Raw genomic sequence first — 14499 nt, 5'->3', positions numbered from 1 at the left:
TTACTGTGTTTGTTCTTTCAAACATATTTGAAAAAGGTTTGAAGTAATGATTGAAAACGTGAATACAATGCTGTTAAGTATTCAGGAACCTCAGTGACCCAGAGTTATGATTCACAAAAGTGCAAACTGGTCTGATGAGTTGTCAGATTCAAGTGAGAAGTGCACAGTAAACGTGTGAGTAAAATAATAAAAGTGTGATTTGAGAACTGCATTAAGTGTAATGCTGTGAGAATTGCACGAAAGCTGTAATGCAGTCAGTAACAATATTAAAGCAGAACACCAGGAAATAAAAGCCAAAAACAAGGGAAAAAAATTCCCCAATGTACATATTCACTGAAAAAAAAGGCTTGGATTTGGTTGTTCCTTGTTTATTACGCATAAAAAACACTCGTTTACAGCATTATTGGGAACGTGCTTAGTTTAATCTTAGGACTAGTGAAAAATAGGAGGTGCTCAGGAGTCGTTACTGTCATCACCTCACTACAAGACTGTGGCACAATGAAGACGTATGCATAGGTGTAAAAGTAAGGTCAGTGTTAGAAATACATTTTCCTGTAAAACAAAGCCAGATTGGAGTGCTGAGTCATGGTTAGAATACTAGAATTTCTTGTCTTTTCTTTTCTTTTGTCTTTTCATGTGTGCCAATGTGTGAGAGTTTTATATGAGCCATGCACATATGCCACATCTCTACCAAACAATTTTATTTCTTTTTAAAAAAGGTCCGCAGATAGATTTACATCCAGTTCATGAGTTTTATACAGTTATAGTTAATGAAAAACTACAAGATTAGGAACATGTGACCATTTTATGTTATTACTAAAAGCTCGAACTTCCAGGTCGTGTTACTGTCAGAATAATATCACTGTTAGGATCCAGTGAATCTTTACATTTAAATTCATTGTCATTAGTTTTACCTCCTACCATTCACCTTGAGAACATTTGTACACTTGTAGAAAAATAATTGATCTGACAGGTAAAAACACCTGGAGCATCTGAACATTTGCTGAAAGGTCAATGCAAAAACACAGCGTCCAATCACAGCATAGGCAGGTCCAATATGAAGTATGGAAACAAGTGTTTTTATTGGTGCATATACTTTTTTAAAAGTTTGTCTTTTAAATAAAAATGAATGGATCAAAGTAGATAAAGTAATCACAAACATTTAGCTTAGGTTATTCACATTATTCAAGTGTAGATCCCAAATCTGTATTTTTCATGTCATGTGGTCACCTGTTATGCTCTAGCTATGCACAAAGAAATGTCCCACCAAAAACCCAGAAAACAAGGCAATCTGCCTGCGTTTGAGTCACTTATTGAACAATAATAAATAAGTAAACACATACATGCCTCTTTGTGCATTGGAACACAACAATGTCATGTACAAGCAGATTCTTGTCTTCCAGGCAGCCAGCTGCTGCGACCAGATCTTCAAAGAATTTACACTCTTTAACCTGCAAATAGAAAACACACAACAAATGAAGGCCCTAATTCATGTGAGTGGAATGAGATGGTCGTAATACCATAACATATTCACCAACTGGGAAATCAGTTGTACTTTTTTAAATCTGAATCTGGGCCATCAACAAAGCAAGAGAAGAGTGTGCAGGGCTTACTCTGCCTGTTCTCCCTCATGGCTCGAAGCAGTGAAAAGTATTATGTGACACTGCGTCCATACGAGGTGCTTGACAGGAACTGATCATACAAAAGTGATATTGACAAATGAATGTTTAACGTGCAGCACCTGATATCAACTTGAAATCAATATATACCAGTACTATCAAGTTCCAAATTTTGCCAAATTTTGCCGTCTTCACCCTCAAACATTGGAGACAGGCACAAAGCTTCGATCAGAAGTCTGAGAAATGATCATCTACCTAAATCCACAGGCTCTTCGGGTACTCCCAAATCATCAGAAAAGCTGACAAACTGTGATCATATGTCACTCGTTCGATCTATTAATGATGATCCTGTAAAATATCTTTTGCTGGTACAGCACAACCTGTGTTCCCGTAGGATTAAAAATAAATACATAAATAAAAAGATAAATCAGCATTCACACACCCTGGTTTTAAAAGTCTGTTATTGCCTGTTTGTTGCTTGTGATCACATATTTAGAGCTTAGTACAAAGCTGTCATATACAAAAGATAAAGTTCTACATTCCCTGTCGCTCAGTGGCTTCTGGAAATGTTTTTATTTTTCAGACAACAAGAAAACACCAGAGCACAGAAAAATCAGATAAATCCAAGTTTCAATACACACAGAGCACATGTGAATATTGTTGAAATGATTGGTGATTTGGATCTGCACAGCATTTCCTGGTAATAAAAAAGAAAGAAATACAAAACTGGCAGCATTGCAGCCTTATCCTCTGACTCTGTACACATTATTCACAAACCAGTACTGCTAAATATGCGAGCATGTATTGCACCCCTTATACACATGATCACGTGTCCTGGCCTCTACATAACAAAGCAGAAACTATATTTCGTATTTATTCATCACTTTTCTCATTTGCATATATTTAGACACTATCAGTTCCTTGAGAGAGTTGCTGATGTCACTCAGACTGACAGTTACCAGTGTAGTAGTGACCAGCTTACATGTTTAACTGTCATGGCTTTTAATGTGTCAAAAGTTGCTCTTGTGTGTAAAGGTTGGGTACAATAGCAAAAGCAATTCACAAAACATGATTTGACAGAAATAAAAATGCATAAGTTAATATCAGTCTTATGAACGGCCTTTGTAAAAAACAATTCCTCCACTGTTATCTTCTTTAGATCCATGTCCCAACGCAGTGCAGAGCAGATACCTGAACTCCACTCCCACAGAAGTTGTTTATCTTATTAATAATTTAACTTCTTCACTGCGACTCTGGATACTGTAGCTCTTCTGAAAAAGCCTCGCATCAAAAGTACTGTACTCCATGATGCAGCTCTCAAACACACACCTTAAAGCAGATGACTCGTAGGCTGGAGAGGAAATGGTGTCTTGCTAATTTCATCATCATTTAGCCTGGAGAAATAGTTTGCTGCTTTATAAGAAAGCCCTCAGCGAAGCCAGAACATCGTACTACTCCTCACTGATTGAAGAAAATAAGAACAACCCAGGTTTCTCTTCAGCTCTGTAGCCAGGCTGACAAACAGTCAGAGCTCTGTTGAGCCAACCATCCCTTCAACTTTAATTAGTAATGACTTTAATAACTCCTTCACAAATAACATTTTAACCATTAGAGAAAAAATAACAATTTCATAGATGTAACATTATGTAGAGCGACTTTCAATTCCACTGATATTTATTTAGACTGTTTTTCTCCAATTGATAGTTAACTTTGGCAATTACTTCCTCCAAAGCATCAAGGTGGCCACAGATCTGATGAGACAATGCTGTTTGCACTGAAGTCCAGGAACAGAACACCGCTCTGGTTCAGATCTGCCAGGTCATTCACCTCATTGGCCCTCCAGGTCTTACTGTCGTTGCCATTATGAGCATTGAAGTCTCCCACTAAGACAACAGAGTCCCCATGTGGAGCGCTCTAAAGTACCACGAAGGATTCCAATGAGGTCGTGTACTCTGAACTGTCACAAACGCATAAGCACAGACAACAGTCAGGACCAGCTCACCGACTGCCGTCCGTTCAGCTTTGGTGAAGGTGAAAAGTGATCTTCTTATGGATGCTGATGGTGGAGTCATCTTATCTCTCTGACTCATTTTCACTGCTATGCAAATGATACCCAACATTATCCATCTTGAAGCCAGATAACACACACCAATTAATTGAACTGCAGGAATGTCTTAAAGTTGTAAAGGAATGGCCTTTTGGGAGGACCTCTAATTTTCTGCTTTTAAGTTCAGATCAAACTGAGGTTATTGTACTCGGCCCTGAAAATCTTAGAAATATGGTATCTAAGCAGACTCTTACTCTGGATGGCATTACCTTGGCCTCCAGTAACGCTGTGAGGAACCTTGGAGTCATTGTTGACCAGGACATGTCCTTCAACGCACATATTAAACAAATATGTAGGACTGCTTTCTTCCATTTGTGCAACATCTCTAAAGTTAGAAATATCCTGTCTCAGAGTGACGCTGAGAAATTAATTAATGTATATATTACTTTTCGACTGGACTAAAAACTCCCTGAAAAGCCTTCAGTTGCTGCAGCAAGAGTACTGACAGAGACTTTGTTTATATAGCTCCAAATCACAACAAAAGGTGACTCAATGCACTTTATACAGGTGATACATAGACACAATACAAAGAAAATGGTGAAAACCCCAACATGTGACCCCCCCACACACACACTTGAAAACCTCCCTGGACAGGAAGAAACCTCCCTGGAAGAACCAGGCTCAGGGAGGGGCGTTCATCTGCCATGACCAGTGACCATCTGCCTGGGGACCATAAATAGAGCTATTCCAGTTCTCCAATTACTAATGAAAGGAGCACCAGTGCTTCCTTTATTGCCTCCTTTAGCATCAGACTAGCATTTATGAAAGGAGAAATGAAAACAATCAACATAATAAACAAAATGGTGCCGATCATCCATCCTCTTCCACTTATCCTTATGAGAGTCACGGGGGGGCTGGAGCCTACCCAGCTAGCATAGGCTGAGAGATGAGGTACCCCGTGGACAGGTCATCAGTCTGAGCACAGCTGTCGTGGGTCAAGTAAATGTAAATGTTAACTGTGACTGCTTTTTCCATTTTATGTGATAACTTACTGCTATACTGTTTTGGATTTCTATGACTGAGGTCAAATTTCCTTCCATTTATTACTTATCCTAACTGACCTGTAACGAAGTACAAATGAATCCTGAAGACTGCAATACAGCAAAGCTCAGCTGTAATGAAAACTGATTATACAAACCGGTGTTATCAGTTCATAGACCATAATCTTTCAATTCAACAACCAGTTTTTACTCCAGTAGTGTGATGGTCAGGGTTCAGCTGTGCGTTTAACAAATCTTATAACGTATCAACAGGTTATGACGTTAAATAGAAAACGCAGTTACAATGAATATTTACATCATCTGCGCCACTTTGTTCATTATGACGAGTTGAGCGCAATGAACTATGGGACTGCGTTTTCTCCTCCCCTTTCATCAAGGATAGCTCACTGTATCCTATGATAAAAGAAGAAATAAAGGAAGCGCTGACGCTCATCAGCTGATGTGGATACTTTCGGTAGCGATTGGTCTTAAAGATCAAGCAAAACACACAGTATTTACTTACTGCTCGTGGAAAAACGTTTGTAACTTAAACAAGTGACTCTTGTAGCCTAACTGCATGTGGTGACATGGTCACCAGTGTTTTTAATCACATGCATTTCCTCAGCGCGAAGTGATGACACAGCCATGACTCGTGACACACTCATGAACTCAGGAGGACAGAAGTTTCTGGAATAAAGGAAGTCTTCTTTCTGTCATTGTTTATTAACTTCTAATATAGAACTTGTATTTTATTTACAATAATAGCACTGCTGCGTTTGTCTGCTAGAAACAAATAAATGTGCTGTCTGGGACGTAACAGCAGAAAGAAACATACAGTCGAGTTTATTGTCAAGTTTGATACAATAAATCGGTATGTGACCGGAAGAGAGAATCATAACGTTATAAATAAACTTATATAGATCGTTTTATTCTTGGCTTTCATTGTACATAACAGAATAATCTGATAATATCGACAACACAATGGCAAACCAAAACAAGGCATGTAGCACTGCGCGTTGGTGCAGAGTGCGAAGCTGCTGGAAAGCAGCAGTCATGACCGGTCACTGTCCATTGACTCCATGAAATATTATAAGTTCTTCGTAAATAAACAAATAGTTCAACATCCAGGTTTATGGTTTATACTGAAGTATTTTCCCGGAAGTTGTGTATCATTTGTAGTTTGACACGGTGCACAGGTTGACTCCTCTTTGCCACGTTTCACTAAATGATGTAATCCCTCCTACGGAGCTTGACAGTTCGCTGTTGCGGTAACGACACATACTCAGCTGGAGGGAGAGAAAAGGCCGCTTAGCCAGACGTCTGCCCATATCACCTGTTTGTTCACCTTAGCGTTACCGCTGTAAAACGAAATATAGGTCTGTTTTATTCGTGAAAGCGGGTTTCGTAATTTGTGTTACCCCTGACTCGGCTGACACAGTTGGCTAATGTTAGCTGTTTCCTGGTGGACGTTGCAGCCATTTTGGATTTTTACTGAGGAACAGCTAACCGGTTTTGGTTCGGAAACCAGAGTAAGCTAGTCGTAACGAACGCTGTTTATCTGTAGACAGAAATAAAGGGGACATTCACTTGAAGAGATACACTATTCAACGAGTCAACAATGAATCCAGAATAGTAAGTATCATACTTACACGTAAACATAAAGTTGTGTTACATTTTGGTCAGCTAGCTAAGACTAGCTCTGCGCTAACAAGTAAGTTGGCGTTGGCAAATAACTTGATGTTGAGTTGTAACCTAGCAGTTGAGCTAGGTTAGCTAGGAACATCAGCTGACCCTAGCCGAAATGTCCAGGCCGATACTGTACTCTTAACACTCTATGATCACGTGAAGCAATGGTGTCTTCTAGATTGTCACAGTGCTAGCCAGCTGTTAGGCCAGCACCCGTAGAGACTCTGGTGTTGGTTCCCGGTGTTTCAGATGCAGGAAGGAAAAAAGTAACCGCTTTTGTTATGCTTAACAGCTTCTTTAATCTGGTTAAAATTATATTATTGAGCCATCACCCGTATTTTTGCTAAATTCATCAACTTGTCATTCCCTAAATAATTTACCTTAGCATACGTGACCTGTTGCTGATCTGGTTATTGTGTACAGCAGGTGCTGTGGCAGAATGGATCCACTGTTTACGTGCAAATTGTTGGTTTTGGTCTTTGCTGTCTATGAGTCAGTTTTCAGTCTTATAGCCTGGTTGTGCTTTAACGCTCCTTTCACAGTCCCAGTCATGTGTTGGTCACATGATGCAGGTCAGACTTCCACGCTGCAGTTTTGAGTATTAGTTCCTTAAGCTTTGGATCAGTCTTATGTTTTTCATTTGTAAATGTTCACATGGGCTGATTGTTGATATTTTCCTCTTTCTAATAAGCTGTTACACAGAGCTCCTGTTAAATATTTTAAAAGTATAGTTTTCAAAGTGACAGTTAAGTAATAACTGTGTACACCTCAGTTGAGTCCTTAATCTTGTGATTCACTTTCTTGGTATAGGCTAGATATTTGGGTCAACTCATCAGTTTAAAAATGAAAAGAATGTATCTTCACCCCAGGTTACGAGGAAACTTGGAATTCTATGCATGAATACTGACTTTCTGGTTAAAATGTCAAGCAAGTACTTTAGGAAGGTCTAAATTACACAGTTTGACTCTTTTAAGCAAGGAGACTGATTGTAATGGGAGTTAATAGTTTGAACCCCAAAGTTTTCATATTCTTTTTTCTGGTCAGTTTGCTGCCAGAGTTGTGTTGAGCAGTGCAGTTAGCCTTTCACAGGAACCACCATTGTTCATAGTCACAGGCTTAACGAAGAGGGAATGATTGGAATTTATTACAATGAGAAAGTAAAGAACTGAGATGGTCCTCAAAAGCAGGATAACACTGACTGAGATACTGAGAGAATAAAGTTCTGCATTTATGCTTTGCTGTTCATGAAATATGAAAAGACTGACTGTGGCTATTATTGATTTTATTCACTGGTAAATTATTAATTGTTAATAACTTTGCTAAATTTTATGTTCCACTGAATGTGTTTTATCAATAATCCACAGATTGAAAATAATATAAAGTACATTTATTGTGTGACAAAAGGAATGCCTGACTTGATATTATAAATATCATATATATAGATACATATAGATACATAAGACATAGATCCTTTTTGAATGTCTTTTTCCAGTGGCTTCCTGCCCTCTCCAATCACTCTTGACAGATGGCCCCGCCCCTCCCTGATCCTGCTGGAGGTTTCTTCCTGTTAAAAGGACGATTTTCCTTCCCGCTGTCGTCAAGTGCTTACTCATAGGGGGTTGTCTGATTGTGATGGTTTTTTCTGTGTTATTGAGACTCTTTACCTTGCTAATATAAAACACCTCGAGGAACTTTGTTGTGATTTGGTGCTGTATAAATTGAATTGAACTGGAAGGGTGCTGGAGAGTCTCTGTTAAAATGGATGAAACAAAAAAAGACTGAAGCCTCCTGTTTAAAGTTTGCTTTCAAACCTGCCTTTGTTGCGTTTTTAAGATGATTCATTTGGTTGATAGGGGTTGAATTCTCTACCCGTAGTATGTCGTTTGTCATGTGCCTCAGCAGGGTTTTTGGCGAATGAAAATGGAGAGTCTGTTACCCACTCTCCACAGTTAACTTCACACAGGGTGGTTCGATGACTGGCTGCGCCAAGACACTAAGCCCAAGTTGCTTTTCAATGTATCTGTCAAAGTGTGAATGTGTGTGAAAGCACTTGCATAGAAGAAAGTGCTTGTGTGAATGAGGACCGTTGTATAGAGCACTCTGAGAGCCCAGGTAAAGTAGAAAGAGCGTATCTAACAACCAGTGCATTTATTGATCCCGAGAGTTGGTTTCATGTGTGAAGTCACACAGTTGCATGTTCTTCTTCCACTAGTACCTACTCAACGCTACACTACTTGGCTTCACTCATTTACCATTAAAAATAAACACCATCTCCGTGTGTGTGGGGTTGTTAAAGCAAGGCAGCCCCATGACGTAATTTGTTTGGCAATAACACAACACAGTAGAGGATGTTGAGGCAATGATATACCCGATGCTTGGTGTATGGCTTTTTGTGCAGCCATGTCTCTCATTGCCGGGTTTCAAAAATGGTGGCGTAAACATGCATGACGGACCCAGTGGCGTTTTGACCATCTTTATTAACCCACGGTTACGGTTGCTAAACACACACAGCTGCAGCTCTCCCGCTGCCAGCTCAACATAACAACAACGTTACCTCAAAACTCCAAACTTTTAAGCCGGCAAGGCGCGATTGCAGATGGCGTGCAGGTGCGTCCATCGCACATCGGGGTGTGTGGCAAGGCATCGCAAACACGCCTCGCGCTGGTGCTGAGGTGGGTCCGGGGCTCGCCCACGTATCCAGCAGCAGCCCCGGAGCTGGACCGGGGGCCACCCATGTGGCAAGCAGTGGTGCAGCAGGCGTGGCAGTGAGCCGGGGCTCACGTGCAGCTGGGCAGGCTTCAAGCAGGCCGCACCACACCAGCGCGCTTGACACCGGTCTACCCAGCCCGCCGACCTCGGGCTTAGGTTGCGCAGACTCCCCTGGCACGGGCACCTCCATCTCCTCACGCGGCGCCTCCACCGCTGCGTCTCCCAGTTGGATCAGCTCCTCCCACGGTGCCTCCGGCGCTCCCGCCTGGAGCAGCTCCCCACATGGTGCCTCTGGCGCTCTGCACTCTGGCTCAGGCTGAGTTGGTCTCCTCGGCCTTCTTCTGGGGCGCAGGAACGGGCACCAGCCCCTGCCGAACCCCAATGGCTCCCACGCAAGGGGTGGGAATGGGCGCTGCAGCAGGCTGCGTGCTGGCTGCGTGCTGGCTGGTCACACCCTTGGGGCTGGCACAGGCGCCGGATCCAACCGGATCTCCTCCACTCCCGCGCCGTGGAGCACACTGGTGGGGTTGGCGGTGGTGCCAGCGAGGCCCCTATCTTCCGTAAGTGGAGCTCAGTCTGGACCCGTAGTTATTCCAGCTCCCCGCCTTGCCGGCCCAGTTGTGGGTCTGCTGTGCCCCCCATCCTGGGTTTCAGCATCACTGTAAACATGCACGATAGACCCAGTGGCATTTTGATCATCTTTATTAACCCACAGTTATGGTTGCTAAACACATGCAGCTGCAGCTCTCCCGCTGCCAGCTCAACATAACAACAACCTTAACTCAAAACTCCAAACTTTTAAGCTGGCTGAGGCATGATTGCAGATGCCACGCAGGTGCGTCCGTTGCACCTGCAGCAGCATTGCAAACCACGCCCCGCCACACGTGGTTTCATTGAATGACACCAGTGATCGGCCAGTCGGTGGCACACAGTCTGTCGGCATCACATTTTCAAGTTGACTTGGTTCCCTTTGAGCCCCAGTCGAGTAGAAACTAAAACCTAGCACCTAACAGAATCAAGTTGAGTCGAGCTGAGTTGGTACTAATGGAGAAGAGGCGTTAGCACGCTTACTTCTGTAAATCTGGGAGAGTTCAGCAGGGATGCTTGTCATGTTTGTTTGTTTGTTTCCCTTTGCTCATAAAATGTAACCTTTCATCTAAGAAGATGTTTAGATGGAACTGAAACTGAGTATTGGTCAGAGCAACCTTATGAATAAGAAGCATGATATCCTGAATGGTTCTTGTGTGTTTCCTTACTATGGCAGCATGAATAATGTCTTCAAACTAGAGGTTTTATTTGTGCCCTTCCCTTACAGTGACTATTTATTCAAGCTACTCCTGATTGGTGACTCTGGTGTTGGAAAGTCCTGCCTTCTTCTTCGATTTGCAGTAAGTTTTGCCCCAAAAGCAAATAAAGGGTGTTTCTTTAAGTCCATTTGACTTAAACTGTCTCAGTGTCACAGTATTGGTTTCATGCAGTCACTTGGATAATCTTAAATCATTCTGCACAATAGTAGTTTTATTAACTTATTGCAGTTTCTTAAAAGTATTTATTTAAAAATAAAAACAACTGTCTTGTTTGTAACATGCTCCATTTTTTGGGTAGAGCAATCATTACTCAAAGTTAAGATTTTTGGCTTCCAGCGTTTCTAAAAATAAAAAAAGTGAATGTGATGAATTCATTTTGATCATAACTCTGGTTTTAGTTGATAAATTTAGCAACCTTTTCTTATGGGGAGAAATTTACCTTAGAAGTGTTGCAAACACACACTAAATGAGCCACAAACATAAACTAAGATTACACATGTGTACACTGATTTGTGTGTAACTTTTGAGGACTCACAAATGAGTGTTCCAATTTGTACACAAACACAGAGCATTTTGACCGCATATAAAACGTTTTTACAAATGCGTACATCCAACCTGTTTATGCACAATTAAGTAACTTCAGATTCAGAAATCCCTCCACGCATGCAAATGTCAAAGACTACATGTGACATTTCTCTCACTACAAAACCTTCAGTCTGTGTGCAGCAATCGCCTGATACGCACAGATCGCATCACATGCCTGTGTAAGGTTTTGAGATAAATTGCACACTGCCAACTTTGCACAGATCCTCAAATGTAGGCTGTGTTTATGTCCCAGTCTAAAACTGGGACACCAGAGCGTCCTCTGTCCTACTACAAAAGTCTTGCTTGTTAATTGTGATCCTAATATTGTCTCAAGTAACAAGTTATGATTTTTGCCATAATTGAGCAGCCCTGCCTTGGCTACTATGTCCTAGACTTAGATGGGTGTGTAGATATGTGTGTATCCTGAAGCACAAAGTGAGCAAGATGTATGGATCATCTAATTAACTCTGTTTCTTTTTGCAGGATGACACGTACACAGAAAGTTACATAAGCACTATTGGTGTGGATTTCAAAATACGAACTATAGAATTAGATGGAAAGACCATTAAACTTCAGATTGTAAGTACTCTCCTGCTACACGAAGCTGTCTTATGTTCATGTCCGTCAGTCACCATCTTTCAGTTCGTTTTCATGTCTGTGTTTGGAAATTTGTGCAACCAGAAACATGAAGAGATTAGTCTGCCATAACTGTGTGTTATTTCCTATTATTTTCTTATCGTATGAAAGACGGTGCATTCTTTAGTCTAACTTACGGGTACGTCTTGTTTCCATGCTGCTGCCCAGTACTGTTTTTTAGATTACTGACAACAACAGTGGAAAATCTATATTAGGCTTTAGAACAAACACACTATTTTTAATTTCATTTTGTGCATGGATACTCACAAGAAGGAAAAACAAGAACATGGCAACTTTAATTACAAACCACATGACGAGTGGATGACCTAACAACTCAGGATGCTTGTATTCTTGTATTTTTGTTGCTATTAGAAATTGTTGTCCAGTGAATTTTTCAGTGTAGAGATAATTGTATTGTTATTTTGTGTGTTCTCTTTGTCTGTGTTCATGCAAAGTCAGCTATCAACCGGATAATCTTTATCCTTTCACAGTGGGATACAGCGGGACAGGAAAGGTTTCGTACAATCACGTCCAGCTACTACAGAGGTGCTCATGGTATCATCGTAGTGTATGATGTTACAGATCAGGTCAGTCAGACGACACATAATTCACACACGTAATACATCCATGTTTTTCAGCAGCACTGATCATTTGTGTAGAATAAACTATGAAGTTTAATCATCTACTGTCTAAATGACAAAACACAATCTGACCGGTTTGTTTCTGGGTCCCTGAGGTCCAAAGAAATAAGCCAACCACTGTGTTTCCATTTCATGAGCTGAGAGTCATTAAAGATGGCGTTGATCAGAGTATACAGTGTAGCCATGCTGTCCTCAGAGAAATGAGAAAGCATTCCTCTTTGATACACATTTGATGACTGGCTAAGTTGAAATCATGTCTATCATAGAGCGTCGCCTGTGAATAGATCTCTATCTTCTGTCTAATGTCCAAAGTTCAAACCTCACTGCTCAGGTTTATCGGTTTCTTGTCCCAGGAGTCCTTCAATAATGTCAAACAATGGCTCCAGGAGATTGACCGCTACGCCAGTGAAAATGTCAACAAGCTACTGGTTGGGAACAAGTGTGACCTGACGACAAAGAAAGTGGTGGACTACACAACAGCAAAGGTAAAGTTTCCTCACATAGCTTGCCAAAACCATCTTGAGGTTAGTGTAACATGCAGGACATTCATTGAATGACTACTTATTTAAGATGCATTACCATTAAGGTAAGGCTCTAATGAGAAATGCACTTCAGAGAGCCCTTGAATGTAACTGTCTCCATGAACCTTAGCCAAGTAGTTTGGGTGCTTTCAGCTGCATAAACAAAATCCCAAATGAATAAGTGACTTATAAGGGTTTCACTGAAACGGGTTAAAGCCCTGGGGTCATAGTTTACATTAATGGTGCACATAGATAACAGGCGAACCTTCTTACCTTCAGACACATGATCAGTCATTGCATAAAGTGGGCTTGACACCGGACAGGCAGAGCGTGTGTGTGTGTGTGTGTGTGTGTGTGTGTGTGTGTGTGTGTGTGTGTGATATGCATATATGTATATATGACACACACACTGCTTTCTTAGGTAAGTGACTCTGACTCTGTCCCTCTGTTGTATCCAGGAATTTGCAGACTCTTTGGGAATCCCCTTTTTGGAAACCAGTGCAAAGAATGCCACAAATGTGGAGCAGGCCTTCATGACCATGGCTGCTGAAATCAAGAAGAGGATGGGCCCTGGGGCCACAGCCGGAGGAGGGGAGAAGCCCAATGTCAAGCTGACTCCAGGCACTACTGTCAAGACTTCATCAGGTGGATGCTGCTGAGAAAGGAACCACTTTGTTTAACCCCCTCCCCAAGAGAAAAAAAATTGGTATGTGAGAACAAGATGAAGTTGCCTGTATTTGTACTGTATATAATGTAGCCACACTACCAAAAAACAAAAAGTGCATCATTGTTGTCATACTGTCTAGTTATTGACAACAAATTCTAAAGATCCCCATCATTCCCCCTTTCAGAGCTGTGAGACTCCTCTCTCTTATTTGGTCACCTGAATACAAGTTCATGACAGCAGTGTGGGTGGACGTCTTTTTCTCTGCATTCCTACAGCAAAGTTGATACATGATTAAGGTTTCTGTTTGTACCGACCTTTTCTTTCTCTCTTCCTTCAGTGATAATTTTGCAGTCTTTTACATAATCTGTCTGTTGCGATACAAGCGTGTTGTTTTGTTTTTTTTTTGTTGGTTTTTTTTCCAAGTTTTCTCACAAACCTTTGCACAACAGTGTCTCAACTGTTAAGCAGCTTTAGTCTAGTGTAACAGTATATGTACATAAACATTATGTATATATCTGTAAAATCAGATTTGGTTTTGTTTTGTTCCAACCATTATTGAAACAGTTTTCACTTTCTCTGCATTAAATTTGTGGCTGAAGACAACTGTAAGTTGGTTGCTCAAAATGTAACACTTAAATTGAAAATAAATATTGTATTACTGGACTGTATGAAATGGGAGGATGTGTCTGGGAGTTTTAGTAAGATGTAAAAACAAACAAAAAAAACGTGCCTACTTATTTAAGGTTTATGGCATATCCGCTGCCAGATACACAGGGTCTGCAAATTTCTGGGTGTAACCACAATACTGAATACTGAGTTGCATATATAAAGTACAATGTTCCTTTCATAATAAAGGCGACTGGATTCAGATTGAAGCAAACTCTGGATAAGAAGAAGTCACAACACAATGGTCATTGTGTGTGTCGCTGGATGCACATAAATTTTAAGAAATTCCACTTGCTGTACGGAACCAGTAGCCTGAACCCATGGAGCATCGGTTAATGTCGGGTGAGCCAAAGCATTTGTGCCCTAAAACATGTC

General features: G+C 41.0%; 1 protein-coding gene across 2 annotated transcripts; it reads left to right on the top strand.

Annotated features, from left to right (window-relative positions):
• Nucleotides 1-5920: 5920 nt before the first annotated feature.
• On the top strand, nucleotides 5921-14136 carry LOC146374455 (ras-related protein ORAB-1-like). Of its 2 annotated transcripts, XM_084948068.1 has the most exons (7): nucleotides 5921-6338; nucleotides 10417-10489; nucleotides 11477-11572; nucleotides 12121-12216; nucleotides 12624-12755; nucleotides 13250-13497; nucleotides 13643-14136. In XM_084948068.1, the coding sequence occupies exons 1-6, from the start codon at nucleotides 6325-6327 to the stop codon at nucleotides 13448-13450; spliced, it is 612 nt and encodes a 203-aa protein (XP_084804194.1). In that variant the 5' UTR covers nucleotides 5921-6324; the 3' UTR covers nucleotides 13451-13497; nucleotides 13643-14136. The 2 variants fall into 2 exon arrangements, with proteins under 2 accessions (XP_084804194.1, XP_084804193.1); XM_084948067.1 differs by having other exon boundaries at nucleotides 5922-6338; nucleotides 13250-14136.
• The last annotated feature ends 363 nt before the right edge of the window (nucleotides 14137-14499 follow it).

The sequence above is a fragment of the Perissodus microlepis genome, chromosome 13, assembly GCF_051167445.1.
Source record: "Perissodus microlepis isolate ML-2025 ecotype Zambia chromosome 13, ASM5116744v1, whole genome shotgun sequence".
Lineage (NCBI taxonomy): Eukaryota > Metazoa > Chordata > Actinopteri > Cichliformes > Cichlidae > Perissodus > Perissodus microlepis.
Note: the sequence above shows the minus strand (reverse complement) of the source record. Positions and strands in the feature narration are given on the sequence as shown.